The sequence below is a fragment of the Bos mutus genome, chromosome 3, assembly GCF_027580195.1.
Source record: "Bos mutus isolate GX-2022 chromosome 3, NWIPB_WYAK_1.1, whole genome shotgun sequence".
NCBI lineage: Eukaryota > Metazoa > Chordata > Mammalia > Artiodactyla > Bovidae > Bos > Bos mutus.
In genome coordinates, this window is record NC_091619.1 from 54,849,346 (window position 1) to 54,876,902 (window position 27,557).

General features: G+C 38.1%; 1 protein-coding gene across 2 annotated transcripts in view; it reads right to left on the minus strand.

Moving 5' to 3' along the window:
- HS2ST1 (heparan sulfate 2-O-sulfotransferase 1) overlaps window positions 1-27,557 on the minus strand; it is a 185,033-nt gene that overhangs the window by 31,982 nt on the left and 125,494 nt on the right. For both annotated transcript variants that reach the window (XM_005888422.2, XM_070367749.1), the window contains exon 2: window positions 7,220-7,458. In XM_005888422.2, the coding sequence (XP_005888484.1) occupies window positions 7,220-7,458 (239 nt within the window). The remainder of the gene's footprint in view (window positions 1-7,219; window positions 7,459-27,557) is intronic.

Below are 27,557 nucleotides of genomic sequence, written 5' to 3' on the forward strand. Positions count from 1 at the left end.
AGAAGCAGAAGATATTAAGAAGAGATGGCAAGAATACACAGAAGAACTGTACAAGAAAGATCTTCACCATCCAGATAATCACAATGGTGTGATCATTCACTTAGAGCCAGACATCCTGGAATGCGAAGTTAAGTGGGCCTTAGCAAGTATCACTACTAACAAAGCTCATGGAGATGATGGAATTCCAGCTGAAATATTTCAAATTCTAAAAGATGATGCTGTAAAAGTGCTGCACTCAATATGCCAGCAAATTTGGAAAACTCAGCAGTGGCCACAGGATTGGCAAAGGTCAGTTTTCATTCCAATCCCAAAGCCAATGCCAAAGAATGCTCAAACTACTGAACAACTGCATTCATCTCACATGCTAGTAAAGCAACGCTCAAAATTCTCCAAGCCAGGCTTCAACAGATGTTCAAGCTGGTTTTAGAAAAGGCAGAGGAACCAGAGATCAAATTGCCAACATCTGCTGGATCACCGAAAAACCAAGAGAGTTCCAGAAAAACATCTATTTCTGCTTTCTTGACTATGCTAAAGCCTTTGACTGTGTGGATCACAATAAACTGTGGAAAATTCTCAAACAGATGGGAATATCAGACCACCTGACCTGCCTCTTGAGAAATCTGTATGTAGGTCAAGAAGCAACAGTTAGAACTGGACATGGAAAAACAGACTGGTTCTAAATAGGGAAAGTACATCAAGGCTGTATATTGTCACCCTGCTTATTTAACTTGTATGCAGAGTACATCACGAGAAACACTGGGCTGGAAGAAGCACAAGCTAGAATCAAGATTGCCGGGAGAAATATCCATAACCTCAAATATGCAGATGACACCACCCTTATGGCAGAAAGTGAAGAACTGAAGAGCCTCTTGATGAAAGTGAAAGAGGAGCATGAAAAAGTTGGGTTAAAATGCAACATTCAGAAAACTAAGATCATGGTATCTGGTCCCATCACTTCATGGCAAATAGATGGTGAAACAGTGGAAACAGTGTCAGACTTTATTTTCTTGGGCTCTAAAATCACTGCAGATGGTGATTGCAGCCATGAAATTAAAAGACGCTTAGTCCTTGGAAGGAAAGTTATGACCAACCTAGACAGCATATTAAAAAGCAGAGACATTACTTTGTCAACAAAGGTCCATCTAGTCAAAGCTATGGTTTTTCCAGTAGTCATGTATTGATGTGAGAGTTGGACTATAAAGAAAGCTGAGTGCCAAAGAATTGATGCTTTTGAACTGTGGTGTTGGAGAAGACTCTTACAGAGTCCCTTGGACTGCAAGGAGATCCAACCAGTCCATCCTAGGGGAAATCAGTCCTGAATATTCATTGAAGGACTGAGGCTGAAGCTGAAACTCCAATACTTTGGCCACGTCTTGAGATAACTGATTCATGGGAAAAGACCCTGATGCTGGGAAAGATTGAAGCCAAGAGGAGAAGGGAACGACAGAGGATAAGATGGTTGGATGGCATTACCAACTCAATGGACATGAGTTTGAGTAAACTGGGAGTTGGTGATGGACAGGGAGGCCTGGCGTGCTGCAGTCCAAAGCGTCACAAAGAGTCCGACACGACTGAGTGACTGAACTGAACTATGTCTTAGGTCTGGTTCTAAGCCCAGGGATACAAAGTGAACAAGACAGACAAGGTCCCTGCCCTTAAGAAACTTAAATTATAATAGAGAAAATGACAGACAGTAAATAAATAGATCAGTAATAGGAAAGATAGTGAAAGAATAATGGTACCCAGTAACCTGGAAGAAGTATTTAATAAATAGGATGGCCAACTAAGGTTTTGCTATGAGGATGTCAATAAGCTGAAACCTTAATGGATAATATAAAGCCAACTGTGAGGCCAGGAGAAGTGCATTCTAAGAAGAAATGTTAAGGACAGACGCCCTAAAGTGGTAAAGGCTTGGTGCATTCAATGAATCAAAAGTTCAGTGTGGTCAGCAAATAAAAGGCTGAAGCAATGGCCAATGGGCAAGGGTCTGATCAAGAAGGAGGACCTGTTGGCCCAGGTAAGGAATTTAGATTTTGTTGGGGTGGTAGGAATGCTAATTTAAAGATAAGTAACTCACCATCCTGGGAAGATTATAGTACGCATCTCATATGATTCCATCACCCCACTGAGAATCATGTCTAGATCTAGATCTTTGCTATTCAAACTGTGGGTTAAGGACCAGAAGTATCAGTTTTGGCATTAATAGGAAGCCTCACAGAAATTCAAGTATCAGGCTTTATCTCAGTCCTTCTGAATCAAAAACTGTACTTCAACTGGTGTTCAGTATACACATTCTAAGTTGAGAAGCATTCACCTAAAGTGTTGTTCTGAAAAATCCGTATTTGCAAGTATTAATATAAAACCATATGCTTTAATGCAAATAGCCAGAAGTTGGTTTAACAGTAAATTAAAAAAAAAAATACTATACTGTCCTGTAAGAGAATACAAATTCTGGATAATTCCAGAAAGAGGTTAAATATGATCAGATCAGATCAGAGATCTATTTATCTCAAATAAATATATGAGAGCAGAAAAGAATAAAGAAGAATCATAAAAGATGATGCCATTTAAACCTATTTGACATAGTTACTTTATATTTTTTTAAATTTAAATTTATTTATTTTAATTGAAGGCTAATTACTTTACAATATTGTATTGGTTTTGCCATATATCAACATGAATCTGCCACAGGTGTACATGTGCTCCCCATTCTGAACCCCCCTCCCACCTCCCTCCTCATACCATCCCTCTAGTTACTTTAAAGACAAAATGTTCCATAATATAAAGATACTTTTGTGTACTAGAGTCAACTTCATTTTCCAACTAGAGGAGCTGATCACCTGTCTCCTGCTGATTCCTGTCTATTAACAGAGTAAAGCCCATCTCAAAAACATAACCTAACATGACTGAGTCTACCTCATACTTACCACTTAAGTCCTTTCGTGCCTTATATTTTCAAATGATTACCTCCTAATCTTGTTCTAACTGTTCCTCTTATTTTATCTCAACTTAATTCTGAAAAACTCTTATTAAACTACAGAAAAGTTGAAAAAACAGTAGCCAATATTTGTACAATCTTCACCAAGAGTCACTGTTAACATTTTGCCACTTCTGTTTATCTCTTTCTTTCCTCCCCTCTCTCTATGCAGACACACAAATTTTTTCTGAATCAAAGTAGCAGATATTTTGTTCAAGGATCCAATCATGGGTCATGAATTACATTTGGTTTTCATGTCTCGTTAGTCTCCTCTAGCCCATCACTCCCCACCCCGCCCCCCGCCCCTTTTTGGTTGTTATGACATTGACACTAATAGCTCAGGACAGTTGTCCTAGATATATATGTTCTATATAACATTCTACAACATGGATTTGCTTGTTTTCTCAGGATGAGGTCCAAGTTAAACATTTTGGTTATACATTTTGGTGACAACACAACTTGATGTTTTCTTTTGAATAGTTCTCATAGTTCCTGCAACTATGTTTTATGTTTCCTGCTGCTGCTGCTAAGTCACTTCAGTCCTGTCCGACTCTGTGCGACCCCATAGATGGCAGCCCACCAGGCTCCCCCATCCCTGGGATTCTCCAGGCAAGAACACTGGAGTGGGTTGCCATTTCTTTCTCCAATGCATGAAAGTGAAAAGTGAAAGCGAAGTCGCTCAGTTGTGTCCAGCTCCTAGAGACCCCATGGACTGCAGCCCACCAGGCTCCTCTGTCCATGGGATTTTCCAGGCAAGAGTACTGGAGTGGGGAGGCATTGCCTTCTCCATTATGTTTCCTGCTGCTGCTACTGCTAAGTCGCTTCAGTCGTGTCCGACTCTGTGCGACCCCATAGACAGCAGCCCACCAGGCTCCCCGTCCCTGGGATTCTCCAGGCAAGAACACTGGAGTGGGTTGCCATTATGTTTCCTAGTAAATTATAAATAAGCTCTTTGAAAAACATAGCCTTGTTTTTAATTTCTTTGGTAATTCCCCAAGGAATGTAGCATAATCTCAGTATATATTACATGCACAATAAAGGAAAACTTGAAAGTAGAGTTGAGAACTGTGTCTAAGAATACACATAAACTGTTACAGAGGGAATGCTTTTATATCAAACCAGAAATACTCTGTCTTTACCTCTAAGATTTTTGAGAAGAATGATTAAGCAGATAAAAAGTTTAGCAAAGTCTCCCATACAAATATCAATCTAGGAAAGAGCTGGGGATATTAAAGGCAGATATTAAGCGAACTGGACTGCCGAGGTTGGAAGATGAGAGAACGGAAGGCACGATCATCTACTATATCCCTAAATATTTTTACAAGTAAATTGGGCTTTAAATAGAAGATCAGGACAATAGCAGATTTAATAAAAACCTCATTTTTTAAGTCTTGCTTGAGTTAAATACTGATTAGAAACTATTTCTCAGAGAAGAAAGAAGAGCAAAACAGGTCATTTGTTAATTCTTATTTAAATAACAGGGCAGTTCAGAACAGTTCACAAGGACAATAAAAATACGGTATTAAAATCAAATATTATACAACATGATTTTCAGGAAATATTTTTGAAATTATTTTCAAGGCATCTAGTATTATAATTCAAAAGTTTACATTTAGAGGAAGCTATACTAGGTTGAAAGTAAAATTAAAATGCTATCTAATATATCAAGCAAAGGGAAAGGAAATAGCACCTTCGACTTGTTTGAAGAATGTTTCTATTCAGAAGAAAAGATCAGTAAAAAAAAATTAGATACAGTGTATTAGAGAACATTTTGTATATTAAGCCACCCCTACCTAATTAAGTCCAGATGCTGAGCTACCAGCTGACATTGTGAAGTATGTCAGCCGGTGATTAAGGCTATTCTTCCACTCTGCCCCCCATTTTAAGTGTTGTTCGTTATGTAACCCAGTTGCCTTTTGTTGCATAAACACATAGACATATACACACACACGACAAGCTATTGAAAGGAAAACAGAAGTTTTATCTCCTCTAAATGCAACTGGAAAAACGTACCAGTACATGATGCCTATAAATGTCTTATGTGGTAAGCTTTGGCAGATTTATATTTCATGGGCCGGGGTTGGAGGGAAGGTCTAAGTCATTATCAGATATATCATAGCTGTAAGACAACTTTCTAACGCTGGACACATAATAATTCTAAAAATCTGAACAAATTAACTCTATTTTTCTAAACAATATTACTGAAGAAATGTAAAATTATTATGTGAGTGTTAAGAAATGCTCTTTGTAAACTAAGATATATTCTGAAAAGTAATCATGCAGATTTAAAACCTACCACACACTGTATAAAATCTGATAATTTAGGACATTTGCCCTTGAGATATAGAAAATTACATAATGAATAGTTTTTATGACCCACTTAGCTAAATAAGTTCATGTTTCTTCTCATTTACAAAAGAGTTATTTGTTGGCTGATGAGTGTAGATTTTTGGTTCTATAGAAGAGAGTAATTGAGGATACTGCAGAGAGCCAAGAATTATATGGGGATATGATATGCGATATACATTTAGCCTTTACAAATAGCTCTCTAGTAAGAAAGCAAACCTAACTGTGTGTGTCAATGTTATTCTCTTACTTCAATGAGAGGATTAAAGCTATGTAAATAGTGGGATAACAGCAATTCTGTGACAATAAAACAAGGTCAGCTATTTTCAAACAGATAAATACATTTTAACTACATGACTATCACAAATACCTGTCTAATAAGCTACCTCAATATGGTATTTGACACATAGCATTTGCTACTGCTGCTAAGTCACTTCAGTCCTGTCCGACTCTGTGAGACCCCATATATGGCAGCCCACCAGGCTCCCCCGTCCCTGGGATTCTCCAGGCAAGAACACTGGAGTGGGTTGCCATTGCCTTCTCCAATGCATGAAAAGTGAAAAGTGAAAGTGAAGTCGCTCAGTCATGTCTGACTCTTAGGGACCCCATGAATCACAGCACACCAGGCCTCCCTGTCCATCACCAACTCCTGGAGTTCACCCAGACTCACGTCCATCGAGTCAGTGATGCCATCCAGCCATCTCATCCTCTGTCATCCCCTTCTCCTCCTGCCCCCAATCCCTCCCAGCATCAGAGTCTTTTCCAATGAGTGGGGTGCCATTGCCTTCTCCATTTGATACAAAGTATTTTCAAATATTATCTTTTCTTATCATGGGGCTCAATTCCTATTCCCTTTAATATCTGTGGAAAGAACTACACTTATAGTCAGAACTCCAGGTGTGAAGAAAATATCTGAAGCTACTGCTCAAGAGGGGAGTCAGTTTCAGTTTCTGAGATAACTTCCTCCACTTTTCTTAAAACCATTTCATAAATTATCTATCCGTTTATCTAAAGATTCTTAACAACTTGAAAGATAGTGCACCCCAATGTTCAGTGCAGCACTTTTTATAAAAGGATACAAATTAACTTAATTACAAAACAGAAGGAGTTACAGACGTGGAAAACAAGTTTATGGTCACCAGGAGGTAAGGAGGGAAGGGATAAATTGGGAGATTAGGACTGACACAAAACATACTACTATATATCTAAAATAGGTAACTAATAAGGACCTACTGTAGAGCACAGGGAACTCTACTCACTACTCTGTAATGACCTACATGGGATCAGAATCTAAGAGTGTATACATGTAAATGTGTAACTGATTCCTTTTGTCGAACAGCAGGAATTAGCTCAACATTGTAAATCAACTATACTCTGATACAAAATTTTTTAAAAAGATTCTCAATAACTTGAAAGGGAAGATTATATTAAAAATACAAGTCATAACCCCTGTTCTCCAGAAGTTTATAGCTAATACTTACATGAATAAAGATAAGATTAAATTCAGGAGTCTAGTCACAAAGAATACAAGTATTCATCAAATAAAGATTTCTCAGTGATGAATTGAGACAATATAGTGATTTTTATTGCAGGGCACCTGCTAAAAATATTTCACAGTTTTAAAGGGCTAGCATACTGAAGAGCATCAAGTTTCTTTTCAAAAATTCAAGCTGTTAATTCATTTATTTCACAAGTATTTGAATACATATTGTAGGCAAGGAAATGTACCAAATACTGTGAAGAATGTAAACTATAGAGAAGTTTGGTTGATGCATTCCTCCAAGAAACTTACAATCCCACTGGGCTCAGCATACATATCCCTTAAATGCTTTACCTTCTTGAAATAAAAAACTTGAGTTGGTGTCAGAAAACATTATGAATCCAAGTGGTATTTACCTGATCTTGCAGTGACATCACTGGATTATTTTTGGTAGTGTTGATGTGAAGAACATGGTATTTATTCTTTGCACACAGGTCATAGGCAATATTGGTAAAAGAGGTGCTTGCAGTTTTGGGGACTCTGTTGTAAATGATCACCATGTCGTCTTCCTCATCTAAAGCTACATCTTGCCGAGGGCCGTCCATGGTATGTCGCTGCTCAATCTCTCGAACTTCATGTCGTGCAATGGCCCTTTCTGCAAAGAAAAATATGAACTTAGTTTTGAAAGACACTATAAAGGAAGTTGTAAAACACTGAAAATAATTTCCTATTCCTGGAACATAGTTCTCCTACTCAAGAATGGGGTTAAGAACCACTAAAGAAATGTTTTAAGGACCAAAACTTCAGAATTATCTTGGAGAGATAATAACTCATACATATGAAAAACAAAAGAAAAACAGTCATTGAGTTTAGAATACAACAGATTAGAGTTCTTCCATGTAGTTCAAAATACACTTTTCATTCCAACAGAATTTTTATAGCCTAAATTAATTCTCAAACCCATAAAGACAGGTTGCATGGAATACTAAACTTCACAGTAAAAATACACTTAGAAAATAAATCACTTATAATTTAGGCAATGATTTAGAAATTTATTACTTAGGATGTAGCTGTGTGTGTGCTCAGTTGTGTCTGACTCTTTGCAACCCCTTGGACTGTAGCCTGCCAGGCCCCTCTGTCCATGGAATTCTCTAGGCAAGAATACTGGAGTGGGGTGCCATTTCCTACTCCAGGGGATCTTCCTCACCCAGGGATCCAACCTGCATCTCTTGTGTCTCTTGCATTGGCAGGTAGATTTCTTACCACTGCACCACCTGGGAAGTATATCGGATATAATAACTCCCCGCCTTATCAGAATGTACTAGGGCAGTGATTATAAACGCTTGTGTGATTTTAGGTAACAAGGGTAAAGATGGTATCATAAAACCTTTTTCATTTTGGTGTTTTAAAATACAGGTAAGTCCTGGCTATGTTTATTAATTAAACTCCATGGTGCCTCTAATTCAAACGACTGTTCACCAAGCAGTTTGAAAAGCAAGTTACATTTTTTTTCTTATTATTTATTTTTTAATTGAAAGATAACTGCTTTACAGAACTTTGTTGTTTTCTGTCAAACCTCAACATGAATCGGTCACAGGTATACATACTTCCCCTCCCTTTTGAACCTCCCTCCCCATCCCACCCATCTCCCTCCCCATCCCACCCCTCTCCCTCCCCATCCCACCCCTCTAGGTTGAGGCACAGCCCCTGTTTGAGTTTCCTGAGCCATACTATTCTCTATTTAATATAGGCTTTAACTTCAAATACTCTTTAGAATTAAGAAGCAAGAATATGGGAAGAAATGGGGCGGGGGGAGTAACAAGACTGCAAATTACTCTGCACAAAGACAACTGCTCACACACAGTATGCACCCTCCTTCCACTGGATCTCTGTGCCTCACCCTGCCTTGAACTCTCATTCACTCTCCCTCTAGCTCAATTCTGCCTAGTGAACCCCTCAAACTTCACATTGAATTTAATCATCACCTGCAAGGGAAGCATCATCTAATCTCCCTAACTAGGCCAAACCTCACACATACACACATGATGGATGTATATATACCTCATAATGCACATCTCATACATACACATAAGTGCAATTTTACATTTTATGTGTATTAGCATCCATCTACCATGCTGGCAACAATTTAGTAAAGTGACATAAAAAAGCAATGTGGTATAATTACAGTAACAAGTTCAGGCTTCAAATATTGTTTGACTATGCATCTTAAATTTTGATTCAGAAGATATGGCCACTGCATTATAAAGTATGCTCTGAGCTGAGGATTCACCTTCAGAAGACTTGAAGTTCCAAGCCTGCTGCTTACTGGTGGTGGTTTAGTTGCTAAGTCATGTCTGACTCTGCGACCCCATGGACTGGAGCCCACCAGGCTCCTCTGTTCATGGGATTTCCAGGCAAGAATACTGGAGTGGGTTGCCATTTTCTCCTCCAGGGGATCTTCCTGACCCAAGGATCGACCCCATGTTTCCTATGTCTCCTGAGTTGCAGGCAGATTCTTTACCCACTGAGCCTTCAGGGAAGCCCTACTAGCAGCGGGCTTTCCAAAACAGGAAGAGAAGTACACATATGAATATATACTATGCATATATATGTATCTTTTTTCATGGGGGAGAGTTGGTTGGGAATATGGAGAAAACGAGATGAGCTTAATGTGGAACATACTGTTGGACTGCCTGGGATACCCAGGAGACATAGATAACTGGGCACACAGCTCAAGTGCTTGAGAATAAACATTCATGTAGAAGACAGGCATCTGGGAAACCATAGGAATGATGAAACTACATAGATACTACAGAATGTATAGCATGTAAAGAGAATTTAATCTTAGAACAGAATCTTAGGAAGTATCAACATTTAAGGGCCAAGAAAAAAAGACAATCAAAAGAAAAGACTAAGAAGAAACAGAAGAAGAAACCTGGACAGACTTTTAAGAACCACATACCACATGTTTAGAAAGCACAATATTTTTCAAAATTTACAGTAGTTTACAAATGAATCTGAAATTGAGGTAATGTATGATGCTCAAGCATCTACACAGGATTTGGAAGTTCTCTCACTAAATTCAGCATGTATTATGGAAAGCCTAAGAATATAATTATATTCAATAATTTTAAAGGAATTGTATTTTCTAAGCAACCCCAAACTGTCACCACAATCCAAAACTATTTCACTATTGTTATGTCCTCACTCTCCCTTTTCCACTATGGGAAATAAAACAGTACTGCTGACATTTAAGTGCTGACAGAAGTTTAAGAGGTTGTTTCCTACAGCAGCCAGATATATATGAAATTACCTTTACTTTTAATGGCTACACCAACAACCAATAATGCTGAATGCTTTCACTAGTTTTTCTGAACTCAGTATTTGGAAACAGATTTTGTTATTCTTTAAAGAAGTTATTATTTAGTTTATAGATTAAAAAACTTTTTAAGGTGCTAAAACTCTAGAGCATGAAACTAACATGTTTTTAGAATTAATCATCATTCTTAGTTCATTATGTGTATTAAAGTATATGAACTGTATATTTGACATTTCCTAAATTAAAGACTAGAGATCTCTTCAGGAAAATTAGAGATACCAAGGAAACATTTCATGCAAAGATGGGCACAATAAAGGACAGAAACAGTACGGACCTAACAGAAGCAGAAGATATTAAGAAGAGGTGGCAAGAATACACAGAAGAATTATACAAAAAAGATCTTTATGACCCAGATAACCACAATGGTGTGATCATTCACCTAAAGCCAGATATCCTGAAACGTGAAGTCAAGTGGGCTTTAGGAAGCATCACTATGAACAAAGCTTGTGGAGGTGATAGAATTCCTGCTGAGCTATTTTAAATCCTAAAAGATGATGCTGTGCAAGTGCTACGCTCAGTATGCCAGCAAATTTGGAAAACTCAGCAGTGGCCACAGGACTGGAAAAGGTCAGTTTTCATTCCAATCCCAAAGAAAGGCAATGCCAAAGAATGTTCAAACTACCTACCGCACCATAGAACTCATTTCACACACTAGGAAAGTAACGCTCAAAACTGTCCAAGCAATAGTGGCTCATGATGATTTTTTGGGTCCTTTGAGGATATGATGAAAGCAATAGATCTGGTCTCCAGAACGGCTGATGTGTACATTTCAGAGCTTCCTCCTAGAGCCCAACCATGGACAGGCAGCTCCATGACCCCAAGTTAATTATTTCCAAAAAAAGGTTCATGGACATCAAGGCCTGATAGTAAACTGCCTAAAGGTATTAGTATATATATTGAAAACAAGAGGTTACTCAGAAATTAGAATTGCAGGCAAAGAGAAATCATAGAGAAAATTGGCAGTGACGATTAGAAAAATGTCCACAGGGAGGGTGCCTTGTCACAAAATTTGACCTGTCAGAACTCCCTGGTAATTATGCCTTTTGCAGAAGCCAGACAGGAACTAAGAGCTTGGAGCTATCAAACACCTGAGTTAAAGTGGATCCTTAGCATTTTCTAGGGATAAATCCTCAGTTGTGTAAATCCCCAAATACTGTTCTGAAGTATAATTTGTTCCCCATAAAATATGCACACAATGAGAAGTAGGAAGCAATAAAGGAGCACCAAAAGAAAGCTATTAAAAGGTTAACTGATTCCTGTTCCAGCACCACTTACTGTGAATGAACTGTCTAGTCAGACACTATCTGATCTTCATGGAAGTAGGATTTGGTAATTATTATGAATTAAACAAATTGGTTGTCCAATAGTATACATCATTTTCTTATGAATATGTTTAGCCTGAGTCAGTTTCATTGAATTCAATCATGCTGCTGCTAAATAGCTTCAGTCTTGTCCGACTCTGTGCGACCCCATAGATGGCAGCCCACCAGGCTCGGCCATCCCTGGGATTCTTCAGGCAAGAACACTGGAGTGGGTTGCCATTTCCTTCTCCAATGCATGAAAGTGAAAAGTTGAGAGTGAAGTCGCTCAGTTGTGTCCGACTCTTAGCAACCCCATGGACTGCAGCCCACCAGGCTCCTCCATCCTTGGGATTTTCCAGGCAAGAGTACTGGAGTGGGTTGCCATTGTCTTCTCCATCAATCACCATGGAGACTGACAAAATAAATTCTGATATGGATGATTAAAGGCTGGACTCTCAACACTAGTAAATGCTTTCTTGTGTGGTTTCCAGGCAGTGAGCAAGAGACACACGTGTTGTCCTTAAAACTTACAAGTGGACTTCCCTGGTGGTCCAGTGGTTAGGATTCCACCTGCCAATGCAGGGGACGCAAGTTTGATCCCTGGTCTGGAAGATTCCACATGCCGCAGGGCAACTACTGAGCTCACGTGCCACAACCACTGAAGCCCACACACCCCAGAGTCCATGCTCCCCAACAAGAGAAGTACCACAGCGGGAAGCCTGCAGTCCACAACTAGAGTTGCTCCTACTTGTTTCAGCTAGAGAAAGCCTGTGTGCAGCAACAAAGACCCAGCACAATAAAAATTAAATAAATTAATTACTTAAAAAATTTTACACATATGTTTAACTGGATCATTCTATAAAAAGAAGTTGAGACCACCTTCTACTTCAAGGAAGATGGTGTAAACTTATGTTTTTGCTATTCCTCTCATGAAGTACAACTAAAACCCTGGACATTATATAAATGACAAACGTAAGACTCTAAAGTTGGAGAGAAGAAAACAGGCTAGTTAGAGCCCTTAAGATTCAAGGAGCAACATGGTGAGTTTCTTTTCTTTAGCCTTATATATCCCAGTCTTGAAGCAGTAGAAGCTGGCAACCCAGGAGCAGGCATACATAAAAAGACGTCCAACAAAAGCCCTGCCAGAACTCCAAGAAAGGGACAGCATAGTAAGACAAAAAGTTTTGGACAATAATCACTCTACTTTAGCCAAACTCCACAGAAAAAACTGTGCCCCACTTCCATTCCTCACAGGCCAAGTAGCTAGCCTAGACTTCTACCCTCACAAAGCTGTAATCAGGTGCCCAGTATCTCTGATGGAATGGTGTCAGAGAAGACAAGGTAGGGAGCCAGAACTTTTATCCTAGGCAACAGGTAACAAGGCACCTCTGCAGTGTCAGTGAAGACCAAGCAAGGAACCAGAATGTCCACTTTCACACAGGAGTGATGAGAGGCCCCCTCCCCTCCCCACTTGGTGCTGTCAGAGGAGACCTAGTGGAGAATCAGGATGTTCACCATCACTCAGTGTAATGAGGCCACTCCCGTCCCTGCCCAAGGTAACAATGAGCTCACCTGGTGTTGATGGTGGTCTATTTGGGAACCTGAACTTCTACCTCCACTTCACAGTAACAAAACAGCAACCCTTTCCTTTGCCAGAGCAGTATTGGAGAAAGTCAACTAAAACAAAAGGTATTTTTAAATAAGATTCAGAGTACCCACAGATACAGAGAACAAACTAGTGGATACGAGTGATGAGAGGGAAAGGGGAGGGATAATACAGGTGTTGGGGGAGAAAGGGGCTATTGTGGATTATATGACATCATGTGTGCGAAACTTTTGAAAATTGCAAAACACTATAGAATTTAAAGAATATTTTCTTCAACTGAAGAAAAAAGATCCAAAGTCTCACAACATAATATAAAAATATCCATGTTTCAATCAAATTGTACTGAGCATATTAAGAACCAACAGGATCTCAAACTCAATGAATAGAGATAAGAAATGACAATATAAAAAGAACAGCAATGTTAGAATTATCAAAGATTTAAAGCAGTCATTATAAAATGCTTTCAAGAACAAGCTTGAACCAAATGAAAAAATAGAAGGCCTCAGAAAATAAGCTCAGTAATGAAATAAAATATATAGATAACTAAATGGAAATTTTAGAACTCAAAGAAGAAAAAACAACAAACAAACAAACCCATAATAAAAAGCTCAGTGAATGGGATCAACAGCAGAATGGAAAGGAAGGAAATTTAGTGAACTGGAACATGGAACAAAAGAAATTATCCAATCAGAATAACAATGAGAGACTATAATAGGGAGAATAAAGCAACAGAACCTTGGGGAACTGTGGGATATAGCAACAGGATTTAAAATTGGTGTCACAGAGTCTTGGAAGGAAAGGAGAAAGAAAGCAGGGCTGAAAGAATTCTTAAAGAAATATGGCTGAAAACTTGACATCCGACAGGAGACAAAGATTTAAGATGCTGAACAAACTCCAAATGGGATAAACCAAAAACATCCAAGACAAGACACATCATAATTAAGCTTCTGGAAACTAAAAATTAAGAAAAAAAGGCTTGAAATCAGCCTGAGAAAATGAAGCCTACTGTAGAAAAGAACTGGAATAACAGCAGATTTCTCATCAGAAGTCAAAGAGCCAGGAGGAGGTGGCACAATTTTTCAAGTGATGAAACAAAATAATCCTACACCCAGAGAAAATCATCCTCAAGAATGAAGGGGTATAAGATATTCTTATATGAAAGAAACCTATAATGATTTATTGCCACTATGATTAATGAGGTTTTCTAGATAGAAAAAAAAAAAACATAAAAGAAGAAATCTTAAAACACAAGGGAAAAAAAAGGCAACAAGAAAATAGAAAGAATAAACATATGGGTAAATACAATAAACTGTCCTTGTGTTTTCAAAAATATGTTTGACATATAAAGAAAAAATTATAACATTGTGTGATATGATTTTAAATGTATGCAGAAGAAACATTTAGTACAATTATGTTGTAAGTGGCAGATAGTAAAAGTATGTAAATCGAGGTAGTTTCCATACTTCACTTGAATTGGTAAACTGATGACACCAATAAACTGTGACAAGTGATATTTATATGATGTAACACACAAAGCAACCATGAAAAATGCTGTATAAAGACTCCGAAACACACTCCAAGTGTTTTAAATTCAAAAACACTATGGATAAATCAAACTGTAACTTTTAGTAAGTGTAAAAGTAATTTATAGGAATGAAGAGAAAGGAAAAGAGGTAAGAAGAAAAACAGAAAACAAAACGGAAAGAAATATCAAGGAAACTTAAATACATAAGTGAATAAAAATGAAAATAAAGTAAGAGGAATTCCCAAGACAGCAAAGACCCTGAGCTTACTTCCCCTCATAAGCACAGCAAAATTACAACTATTTACAGAATAACTATTGATGAAAAAGATTTGAACCTACCAGAAAAGATCGTCTACACTAAAAGTATAAAGAAGGAACCATAATGGAGATGGACAGGAGAGGTAGAGTTGTAGTAGAGTCAAAACCTCAACCCTTGGGTTGGGTGACCCACAAATGGTAGAATTATTTCAACCGCAGAGGTTCTTCCCCAGGGAAAAAGGGGTCTGTGCCCCACAATGGGCTCTGTAGCCCAGAGTCGTGTGCCAGAAAGATGAGCCCCCAGAGTATCTGGCTTTGAATATCAGTGATGCTTATTTTCAGGAGACTCAGAAGACTGTGGGAAATAGAGACTCCATTCTGAAAGGGCAGACACAAAATCTTTTCTGTTGTTGGAACCAGGGCAGATGGCAGTAAGGAGCCTGGGTCGGACCTACCTGCTGATCTTGGAGAGTCTCCCAGAGAAGCAGGAGGCAACTGGAGCTCATGCTGAGGCAAAGACACTGCTGGCAGCCATTCTGGGGAGCCTGTCCTACCATGGGGACACTGGTGTTGAAAAATGCCATTCTGGAATACTCCCTCTAGCTTATTAATGTCAGGACCCAGCTCCCTCCACCCCCACCCACCAGTGCTGGGACTCCTCAGGCCAGGCAACTAACCAGGTGGGACACAGCTCCACCCACCAGCAGACAGGGCACCTTAACACCCCTGAGCCCACAGCAGTTCCTGAACATGACCCTAGCCACCACAGGCCCACGACGCAGCTGCACATACCAGTGTAAAGGCACCAGAGCCAGACCTTCCAGAGGCCCTGACCACCAGCAGGCAGGCAAAATCCCCAGAATACTCTGAGACTCACACCAGCAAGCCTGCTTTAGCATTAGGACCAGCTTCATCTATCCTTCCTAAACTATTTCAAGAAACTGCAGAGGAAGGAATGTTTTCAAACTCATTCTATGAGGCCAGCAACACACTGATACCAAAACCAGATAAAGATATCACAAGAATAGAAAATTATAGGCCAGAATAACTGATGTACTTAGATGCAAAAATCCTCAACAAATATTGGCAGAGCAAATACAAAATACATTAAAAGGATCATACTTCATGATCAAATGGACTTCATATCAGGTATGCAAGAATGGTTCAACAGCCACAAATAAACTAATGTGATAAACATTAACAAACTGAAGAATAAAAACTATATAATCATCTCAATAGGGGCAGAAAAAGGTTTTGACAAAATTCAACACCCGTTTATGATTTTAGAAAAACAAAAACAAAAAAACCACTCTCCAGAAAGTGGGCATAGAGAATATACCTCAACATAATAAAGGCCATACATGAAATGGCAACCTACTCCAGTGTTCTTGCCTGGAGAATCCCAGGGATGGGGGAGCCTGGTGGGCTGCCGTCTATGGGGTCACACAGATTCTGGCACGACTGAAGTGACTTAGCAGCAGTAGCATGATAAGCCCAGAGCTAACATCATACTCAACAGTGAAAAGTTGAAAGTATTTTTTCTAACATTAGGAACAATACAAGGATGCCCACTCTCCCCACTTTTATTCAACATAGTATTAGAAATCCTAGCCATAGCCATAGCAATCAGACAAGAAAAATAAAAGGAATCTAAATTGAAAAGTAAGACTGTCACTGACTGCAGATGACATATAATACTATACATAGAAAACCCTAAAGAAAACTACTTGAGTTCATCAATCAATCTGGTAAAGTTGCAGAATACAAAATTAATATATAGAAATCAGTTGCACTTCCATACCCTACCAACGAACTATCAGAAAGAAAACTTAAAGAAACAATCCTATTTACAATTACATTGAAAAGAATAAAATACCTACGAATAAACATATATAAGGGGTAAAAGACCTGTGTCCCTATATACAAGGGCTCTTCTAGACCCTTGTAAATACATGGCTTACATATTTATTATGTTTGTGCATTAATTATATATTGACGCTTAAGATTAATGAAAATATATTACAAAATAAAAATTAAATTTTCTTCCCAAATTTCATCTCACTAATGAATTATGACTAAAAACTTATTGGTTAATGTTCTTAAGAGGATCTATTAGGTAAGAACATTGAAGTAGCTGATCAATATCCCAACAATCTGGTAACTACCAATATAATTATTTTTTTATTGCTAAGATTTAAGTTAAAGGACTATGTATTATATTTATATTGGCTGGTTTTTCACAGTTATTACACAAATATTAAAATGTGAAATTCTTATAACAACCTTCCTTTATATTACCAATCTGAAAAATGCATTAATCACCTATATGAAATATAATATTGTTAATAGCCAACACTGAATTCTCACTATGTGTCTTAAATGTATCATTCTTTACACGCATACTCTGTGTTAAGTGTTTTATATGCATTATCTCAAGTTTTGATTCTTAAAACAACCCTAAGAGGCAATATTATTATTCTCATCTAGATGAGGAAACTGATTCTCAAAGAAGTTAACTGATCAAGTGAAAAGTGAAAGTGAAGTTTCTCAGTCGTGTCCGACTCTTTGCGACCCCGTGGACTGTAGCCTATCAGGCTCCTCTGTCCATGGGATTTTCCAGGCAAGAGTGCTGGAGTGGATTACCATTTCCTTCTCCAGGGGATCTTCCCGACCCAGGAATCAAACCCAATCTCCTGCATTGCAGGCAGATGCTTTACTGTCTGAGCCACCAGGGAAGCCCAAAATACTAAAGCAGTAAGTAGCTAGTTTGTCTCCTTAAGATACTATCCTATGTGTGTTGAAAGTCACTCTGTCATGTCCAACTATTTGTAGTGCTCAGGCCAGAATACTGGAGTGGGTAGCCGTTCCCTCTTCCAGGGGATCTTTCCAATCCAGGGATCGAACCCAGGTCTCCTACACTGCAGGCAGATTTTTTACCATCTGAGCCACCAGGGAAGCCAATGTAAGGATATGGTTTCAGGTCAATCTGACTCTAGAGCCTGTGCTCCACATTATACTTGTCATCTGAGATTTAATCTAATTTCATAAGAGGAAGGAGTAGGGTTGTATAATTAAATACAGCAGGATATTATATAAAAGTACTACTTTTTTTGCAAGTACCCATTTTCAAAATATAGAATATTATAGTTAAAAATCATGGGTGAGCTGACTTCATTCTGTACATATTTCAATCACTTGAAATGAATATTCTGATAGGAAATGGGGATTCCAACCAATATTCTTTTCCCTTTTCTCAAGTTTTACCAAGACATCTCAAACATCCCTCATACCTTTTTATACACTTCTCAAGTAATCTATTCTTATTTTAAATTTACATCTTATACAAAGTCAAATAAATGCCATAACAGAGAACAAACTAATTCTGAAATCAAGAATTGGGGTAAAAAACTTACGGAGAAAGATACACTGGATAAGTTGAGCTTTGAAAAGATACTGGGTTTCAAAATATAGAGATGGATCCTTTGGGAAGCCATAAAGGCCTGCAGAGTGACTAAGTTGACAAGTAACACACTAGTAAAATTTGATTATAAAATTATTTAACCAACAGTGTTCTGTGACAACCTAGAGGGGTGGGAGGGGGTGGGAGGGAGGTTCAAGAGAAAGGGGACATATGTACACTGGCTGATCCATACTGTTGTATTCAGTTCAGTCCAGTCGCATCTAACTCTTTGTGACCCATGAACTGTAGCACACCAGGCTTCCCTGTCTATCACCAACTCCCAGAGCCTGCTCAAATTCATGTCCATGGAGCGGTGATGCCATCCAATTATCTCATCCTTTGTCATCCCCTTCTCCTCCTGCTTTCAATTTTCCCCAGCATCAGGGTCTTCTCCAAGGAGTCAGTTCTTCACATCAGGTGGCCAAAGTATTAGAGTTTCAGCTTCAGCATCAGTCCTTCCAATGAATATTCAGGATTGCTTTCCTTTAGGATTGACTGATTTGATCTTCCTGCAGTCAAAGGGGCTCTCAAGTCTTCTCTAACACCACAGTTCAAAAGCATCAATTCTTCAGTGCTCAGCTTTCTTTCCGGTCCAACTTTCACATCCATACGTGACTACTGGAAAAACCATAGCTTTGACTAGAGGGACCTTTGTCGGCAATGTAACTGTTGTATGGCAGAAATCAACACAGCACTGTACAGCAATTATGCTCCAATTAAAAATTATTTAACAACATTAGTGTAAAACAGCTAAAAAAAAATGACAATTTTAGGCTATACTGGAAAGCATATAATTATCAAAGTAACAATTGTTCCACTTACTGAGCCTTTATTATGGGCCAGAAGCAATGCTGCTGTGTGTTTAAACATGTATCACTTCATTTAATTCTTAAAGTAACCCTATGCCTATTACTTATAAGGTAATAATATGGAAATGGAGCGTCAGATTAGTTAAGAGTTTTGAGGAACAGAGTCAGAACCCAAAACTTCAACCTGATACCAAAGCCTAACCAAAATGTAGTCATTACTGTCTTAAACCACAGGAAGGCACTGTTCCTAGGAAATCTATGTCACACATGTACCATTATGTATCATTTCAGGCATACACAAAGAATAGAGTACATTCAGGATGGAAAAGAGCTAGATAACCCATGCCACACAAAAAAACTGCTTTTAAAACACCCAGTACACTTAAGTAGAGAGGAGAAATTCCATAAATGTACTAAAGTTATCTTGAAATATTTGAAAAGTTATTATGAAAAGGAGGCATCCTTTCTTTAGAATCACTCTAGAAGACAAGATAGACTATGTCTCAAGACGGAATGAGCTTTTTAAATAACTAGCAGTGCAAAGAAAAGATATGTGCAGTTTAGGGGGAGGTAAGCTATCAATCTCCAGAGGTACTCATCTAGAGGCTTCATGTGTCTTAGTCATGCACTCGGGTCCGACCCTTTGTGACCCCATGGACTGTAACGTACCAGGCTCCTCTGTTCAAGGGATTCTCCAGGCAAGAATACTGGAGTAGGTAGCCAAGCCCTTCTCCAGGGGATCTTCCCCACCTAAGAATCGAACCCAGGTCTCCAACATTGCAGGCAGATTCTTTATTGAGCCACAAGGAAAAGCCCCAGAGGTGCTTCACGAGGACCCACCAAAAGATGTAGACAGGATTTCTGCACTGATGAGAGCAGAAACCATAGGACATCTGGCATCGGTTACCACTAGGTAAATACCTGTGCTTAGTTGCTCAGTCATGTCTCACTCTTTCCGATCCCCCAGACTGTAGCCCACTGGCTCTCTGTCTATGGGATTTTTCAGGCAAGAATACTGGAGCAGGTTGCCATTTCTTTCTCTGTTGGATACTCCTGACCCAGGAATCCAACCCACGTCTCTCATGCCTCCCACATTACAGGCAAATTCTTTACCCACTGAGCCCACTGGGGAAGCCTGGCTGCTAGCATACAGATTCTTTTGAAGGATTCTCTCCACTGAGCCTCTAACAAGGTAGGTAGGAAAGAGCAAAAATAAAGATAGAAGCAGGCTGGTGACAATTAACTAAGAAGAAGGAGTGGAATGCTGACACACTCTTTCCATAATTCTGTCTTATTCAGTCTTGTTCAATCATGTCCAACTCTGCAACTCTATGGACTGCAGCATGCCAGGCTTCCCTGTCCTTCACCATCTCCCAGAGTTTGCTCAAACTCATGTCTACCTTGAGAAAGACTAAGTATGTACCTCTTATGATTATGGCAAAAATTCAGATAATGAGAAGATTGATACTGTACTTTAGGCTTTAAGTAATGAGAATACTGTGATAATTTATAACCTAGTTCCTCACACTAGACTCATTAACTAATTCCATTAATATTTACTAAGAATCTATTAATTTATAATTCATCTGGTCCTGGAGATAAGCCTAATCCTAGAGAATTTGGTGGCATGGCATTATAATAAAATTTTATAAGATGCAATGGGGATCCCATAAATGGGATGCTTAAGAAAGGATTCACAAAGAAGACTGAGAAAGAAAAGTACCTCCTGAGTAGAAAAAGAAAGGCATTCTAGGCAGAGAGAAAAACTTGAGCAAAATCCTTGGAGGTATAATACTGCATGATGCATTCAGATCCTAAAAGTGGTTCTTGATAAGTTTACAATATGAAAGAATGGGTAGGGACAAAGTAAAACACGAGGCAGACGAGTGAGTGAGTCAAGTCGCTCAGTCATGTCCGACTCTTTGTGACCCCGTGGACTGTAGCCCCCCAGGCTCTTCCGTCCATGGGATTCTCCAGGCAAGAATACTGGAGTGGGCTGCCATTTCCTTCTCCAAGGAGACAGTGGGCAGAGGCCAAAACACAGTGTCTTAATCACCATACTGGGATATGAACTGTAACTTGAAAGTCAACAATTCTCAAACTCATTAAGCTGAGAACCTCTCTTTATACACTTAAAAATTAGGGACTCCAAAGAGTTTTCATCAGTATAGGTTAGATCTACCAATATCAAATGAGAAATGAAAACTATAAAACTTAAAAATATTTATTAATTTAAAAATAATAATAAAGCATGTTAGCAAAAATGACAATTCTGTGAAAATACCATTTTCCAAAGGACAAAATTTAGTAAAAAAGAGTGACTTTTTAACATTTTTGCATTTATTTTTATATGTCTAACAATGGAAGATAACTGGATTCTCATAACTGCTTTTCCATTGAAAATATTACCACACAGTATTTGGGTTGGACTCTATGAAGCAATCAGACACACAGATTTTGTACAGATCCACAGCTGGAAAATGGAGAAGGAAACCAGATCCAGTCTTTTTGCCTGGAAAACCCCATGGACAAAGGAGCCCCAGGGCTACAGTCCATGGGGCTGCAAAGAGTCATGCATGACTGAGCACACGTGCACAATAGTTGGAAAAGGATTATTTTAATAATATTTTCTGATAATTGTTTGACACTACACTAAAACTCAACAAGTGTTATTTCTCAAAGGCTAGTTGTAAAGTGATAACCCATGTTAGTAAACTTTCTATACACAGTATATTGATCTACCTTGTACCATCACTTAAAAATACTGGTTTATGGAGTTGCACAGATCCACCAAAGGTCATATGTCTAATTATACAACTCCCCCCTCAATCTCGTCAAAATACTCAGTATTGGGAAGCTCACAGTGACAAATACAAGTTTTCTCAAATTTTCTACTGGGCAACAAGTATTATCAGTTGTTTTCCTTCAAGCAACAAATTTACTTTGTAAGCTTTGTAATTCAACTAAGATATTAATTTTGATATTAAACTGGCAGGAAGATTCAGAGACCTCCTCAACTTCTAGCAGAGGTTCAAACTGCTATTAAAATAGATGTGCTTTGACTGTTGAAATAAACACCATACCAAAAAGATGAAAGCATTTTCAAAATCAAGAAAGAAATGCCAATATTGTCTACAAAGCTGAATTATTTTCACACTTCAACAGCTGCACCTGGTGCTCCATTGACTAGTAAGTAAAAAGAATATGGAGTAACTAGGCATCAACTCCAGCTGGGCTTGGAGATCATTAGCTAAAACCTACGCAGCAGCTGTTTGAAAATGAGAATTAGTGATGCTGAAAACCTGCCATTATTTCACTGGAGCTTGATATATATCATATTCAGAGCAGTGGTTTTCAATTTGAGCATGCATCAGGATGACTTGCAGGGTTTGTTAAAATGCAGATTCCAGATTCCCCACCATCTACAGTTGTTAATTCAGGGTCCAATAATTTTCTATCAAGTTCCCAGGTGATGCTGACATGATGGTCCAGGAATACTTTGAGAATGAATACTCTAGAGAATATTTCTACTGGTTTATTAACAAGATAGGTGGAGATAACAGTCTTTTTTCTATGTGACTAATTAATTAGTATCCCTAGTAATTTGGAATTTACAGTAATTTTAAGTAGTTTAAATATGTAGAAAATAATGCTACTCAATTTCCTGGTAAAACTAGTTGTGAGAGTGTTCTAGTCAGGACATGTTTTACCCTTTAACTCATGGCATTGGTTCTGCTGGGATGGGTGGGTGTCCCATCTCCTTCGAAGAGCTTTTTCATAAAAGCTACCTTCTTTCTGGAAAAGAATGGTGATGACCATTACCCAGAATAGAATAGATATTACATAAATTTGCTTAATGAAAACAATATCAATTCAGTTCAGTTGCTCAGTTGTGTCTGACTCTTTGCAACCCCATGAATCGCAGCACGCCAGGCCTCCCTGTCCATCACCAACTCCCGGAGTTCACTCAAACTCATATCCATCGAGTCGGTGATGCCACCCAGCCATCTCATCCTCTGTTGTCCCCTTCTCCTCCTGCCCTCAATCCCTCCCAGCATCAGAGTCTTTTCCAATGAGTCACCTCTTCACATGAGGTGGCCAAAGTACTGGAGTTTCAGCTTTAGCATCATTCCTTCCAAAGAACACCCAGGACTGATCTCCTTTAGAATAGAATGGTTGGATCTCCTTGCAGTCCAGGGGACTCTCAAGAGTCTTCTCCAACACCACAGTTCAAAAGCATCAATTCTTCAGTACTCAGCTTTCTTCACAGTCCAACTCTCACATCCATACATGACTACTGGAAAAACCATAGCCTTGATTAGACAGACCTTTGTTGGCAAAGTAATGTCTCTGCTTTTAAATATGCTATGTAGGTTGGACATAACTTTCCTTCCAAGGAGTAAGCGTCTTTTAATTTCATGGCTGCAATCACCATCTGCAGTGATTTTGGAGCCCAAAAAAATAAAGTCTGGCACTGTTTCCACTGCTTCCCCATCTATTTCCCATGACGTGATGGGACCAAAAGCCATGATCTTCATTTTCTAAATGTTGAGCTTTAAGCCAACTTTTTCAGTCTCCTCTTTCACTTTCATCAAGAGGCTTTTTAGTTCCTCTTCACTTTCTGCCATAAGGGTGGTGTCATGTATTATTAAATTAATGGATACAGAAGATAAGAATTCTTCACTAAGCAATCTAAGAAAGAACTACTTTTTAAAAGAAGTGAGAATGTGATATGATGATTTGAACCCTACTAACATAGCAATCAATGTTACACACAGCATGGTCAAAGCTGAAGCTCCACACATATCACACTGTTTCCTATAGGTTTGATATTCTAGGTCTGTCAAATCTTATCCTCAGAGTTTTTTTTCCTCTAATGGGGTCAAGACTATGTGAGAGAGGATAAGGAGCAGGGAAGCTGAAGATTAAAGGAGTTAAATAACACGGTAAATAATTTTCAAGCCTAGATGAAGCCAAAAGTCATAAGGAGAGTTAAGTTATCTTAAATCGAATCCAGGGCATAATAGATTCTGCATGTCTGGGAAAGTACTAGGAATAAATATTTTTAAAAAGCTCCCAGGGTGAAATGAGTCTCAATGACCTGAAAGCTAAAGCGACTGCAGACATTACAAGGTATCCTAGAACAACACTGGAAGCTAGTTAATACATTTTTGTTAACTCTGGTTTATAACTCTATAGGTATCATTCTCCATTTCATACATAACTAAGATATTATGGACGAATTCCCCATAGCATCATTTCTCATTTTTGGAGACCACTGTATTTCTTACTGAGTTCCAGTTAGTTTCTCCATTTTGGCTTCTTTTTTTGGCAGAAGGGTGGGGGTGGCCTAACATAAACTGGAAATAATGAGTCTAAAAACAAGGTAGTTTAAGGAAAATTAAAATTTAGGAACAATGCTACATTATAAGATGTGATAATTATAGTTCTTAAATCCTTATTTATAACTACAAAAATTAATATTTGCACATTAAGAGTAAATGACCTATACACCCCAATGAAAAGACAGAGATTTTCAGACTGGATAGAAAAAGTATGATTCAACTATATCCTGCCTACAAAAAATTCATTTTAAGATGAAAGAAATAAATGAACTTAAAAAATGGGGGAAAATATATCATGTTAACAAAATTCAAAAGAAAACTGGACTGACCATATTAAACACTAAATGGATTTCAGAGAAAAAAATATTTCTAGGAATAAAAAAGATTATTTCATAATAATAAAGAGGTCAACAGAATAACAATCTTAAATATTTGTGCATCTATAAGAGAATTTCAAACCACACAAAAAACTCAAAACAGACAAATCCACAGGTACAATCAGTGATATCACCATTATTCTCTCAATAACTAATTGAATACATAGTCAAAAATCAGTAAAGATACAGAAAACTTGAACAATACTATCAATTAATTTGGGTCAACTGGCCTTTATAGAACAATAGAGAAGACTGATGTACATTCTTTTCAAGTGCAAGTTTATGAGTCATAAAACAATACTTAATATATGTGAAAGATTCAAATCATACAAAGTATCCTCCCTGATTACTCCAGAATTAAACGATCAATAACAGAAAAGACATTTTAAAAGCCCACAAACATTGGACTAAATAATATGCTTCAAGTAATCCTCAGGACCTTTTACACAGTTCATGAGGTTTGGGCAAGTATATTGGGGTAGTTTGCCTTCACATTTGTCAGAACTCTCTGCTATGACCCATCCATCTTGGGTGGCCCTGCACAGCATAGTTCAGAGCTTCACTGAGTTATGCAAGCCTCTTTGCCACAAGGCAGTGATCCATAAAGACTCCTGAAAGTTCCTTGGACAGCAAGGAGATCAAATTAGTCAATCTTAAGGTAGATCAACCCTGAATATTCACTGGAAGGACTGATGCCAAAGCTGAAACTCCAGCATTTTGGTCACCTGATGGGAACAGATGACTGACTCATTGGAAAAGACCCTGATGCTGGGAAAGATTGAGGGCAGGAGGAGAAGAGGGTGTCAGAGGATGGGTGTCAGAGGATAAGATTGCTGGACAGCATTACCGATGCAATGAACATGAACTTGGGCAAACTCCAGGAGACAGTTAGGGACAGGGAGTCCTGGCATGCTGCAGTCCATGGGATGCAGAGCCAGACACGACTGGGTGACTAAACAACAACCACCTACAGGACAAAGGAAAAATCTAAAAGGAAATTAGAAAAGCATTCTGAACCTAATAAACATGAAATATACCAAAATTTGTAAGACATAACTAAAGCAGTACTTAGAGAAAAACTAATACTATGATATGATTATATTAGAATAGAAGGTCAGTATCAATGGATTAGGCCTCACCCTAAGAAAATAGAAGAATAAACAAAAGCAGAAATCCCTGAAATAGAAAACATAAAAACAACACAGAGAAAAATCAATAAAACCAAAGCTGGTTGTTTGAGCAAACACAGTAAAAATTGATAAACCTATAGCTAAATACAGGACAGGGAGGCCTGGCGTGCTGTGATTCATGGGGTCGCAAAGAGTCAGACACGACTGAGCGACTGATCTGATCTGATAGCTAAATACAAAAAAAAAAGAGAAAAGACCCAATTATGAATATCAGGAAAAAGGGGAAGGCGCTACAGAAAATGGGGGTATATTATATAACAATTCTATGCCAATATACTCGACAACTTAGAAGAAATGGCCAAATCCCTTGAAAATCAAAAACTAACAAAGCTCACTCAAGAATAGATAACTAAACTGAATAACCTTTTATATACTAAAGAAATTAAATTTGAAGAAAAAACCCTCCCACAAAACAAAGTAAAAAAGGCTTTCCACAGAAAAAACAATAGGCCCAGGTGGCTTCACTGGAAAATTTTATCATACATTAAAGAAAAATACCAGTCCACACACACTCAAAGAAAACTGAAGAGAACACTTCCAAACCCATTCTATGCAGCCAGCCTTACTCTGATAGGAAAATGAGACAGATATTACAACAGTAGGGATCAAATCCCTTATGAACACAGAGGCAAAAGTTAACAAAATTTAGAGAGGTGAATACAATATATAGAAAGGTAATTATCATCCATATAGTTTATCTCAGAAACGTATGGTTGGTTTAACATTCAAAAGTCAATGAAATTCACCATATTAACAAGCTAAAAAAAGGAAAAACCACCTTAATATATACAAAGAAAATGTTCAACAAAATCCAATACCCATTCATGATAAAAATCTCAGCAAACTAGGAATAGGAGAAAACTTCCTCAAAATGATAATACAGTATCTTTAAAAAATCCACAGCCAACATCATTCTTTATGGAAAGACTATCTATATGTTTTCCCCTAAGAATGGAAATAAGGCAAAAATGTCTCCTCTCACCTCTTTTGTGCAACACTGGCCTACAAACTTTAAGGAAAGAACAAGTAATTAATAAGGCACACAGATTAAGGAGCAAGAAGTAAAGCTGTCTTTTATCACAGCATGCTTGTCTGTGTAGAAACCCCTACAAAGTGTACAGAAAACTTACTAGAGTTATTTGAGTTTAGCAAGACTGCAGAATAAAAAAATCAGTATACACAAATTAACTTATTTCTATATACTAATCAGAAATTTTAGAAAATTTAAAGACCACTTGAAACAGTATTTTAACAAGGACAAATTCTCAAAAAGATATGCAAGACCTCTACAGTAAAAATTATACAACAGTGCTGAGAAAAAAAAGTAAATAAGACCTAAATAGAAAAGTATATCATGTTCACAGGTGAAAGACTGTTAAGAGGCAATTCTCCCCAAATGTACATATAGACGTCATAAAATTCCAATCAAAACCTAGCAGGCTTTTTTGGTATATATATCTGGTATAATTCTATAATCTTTATACAAATGCAAAGGATCTAAAAT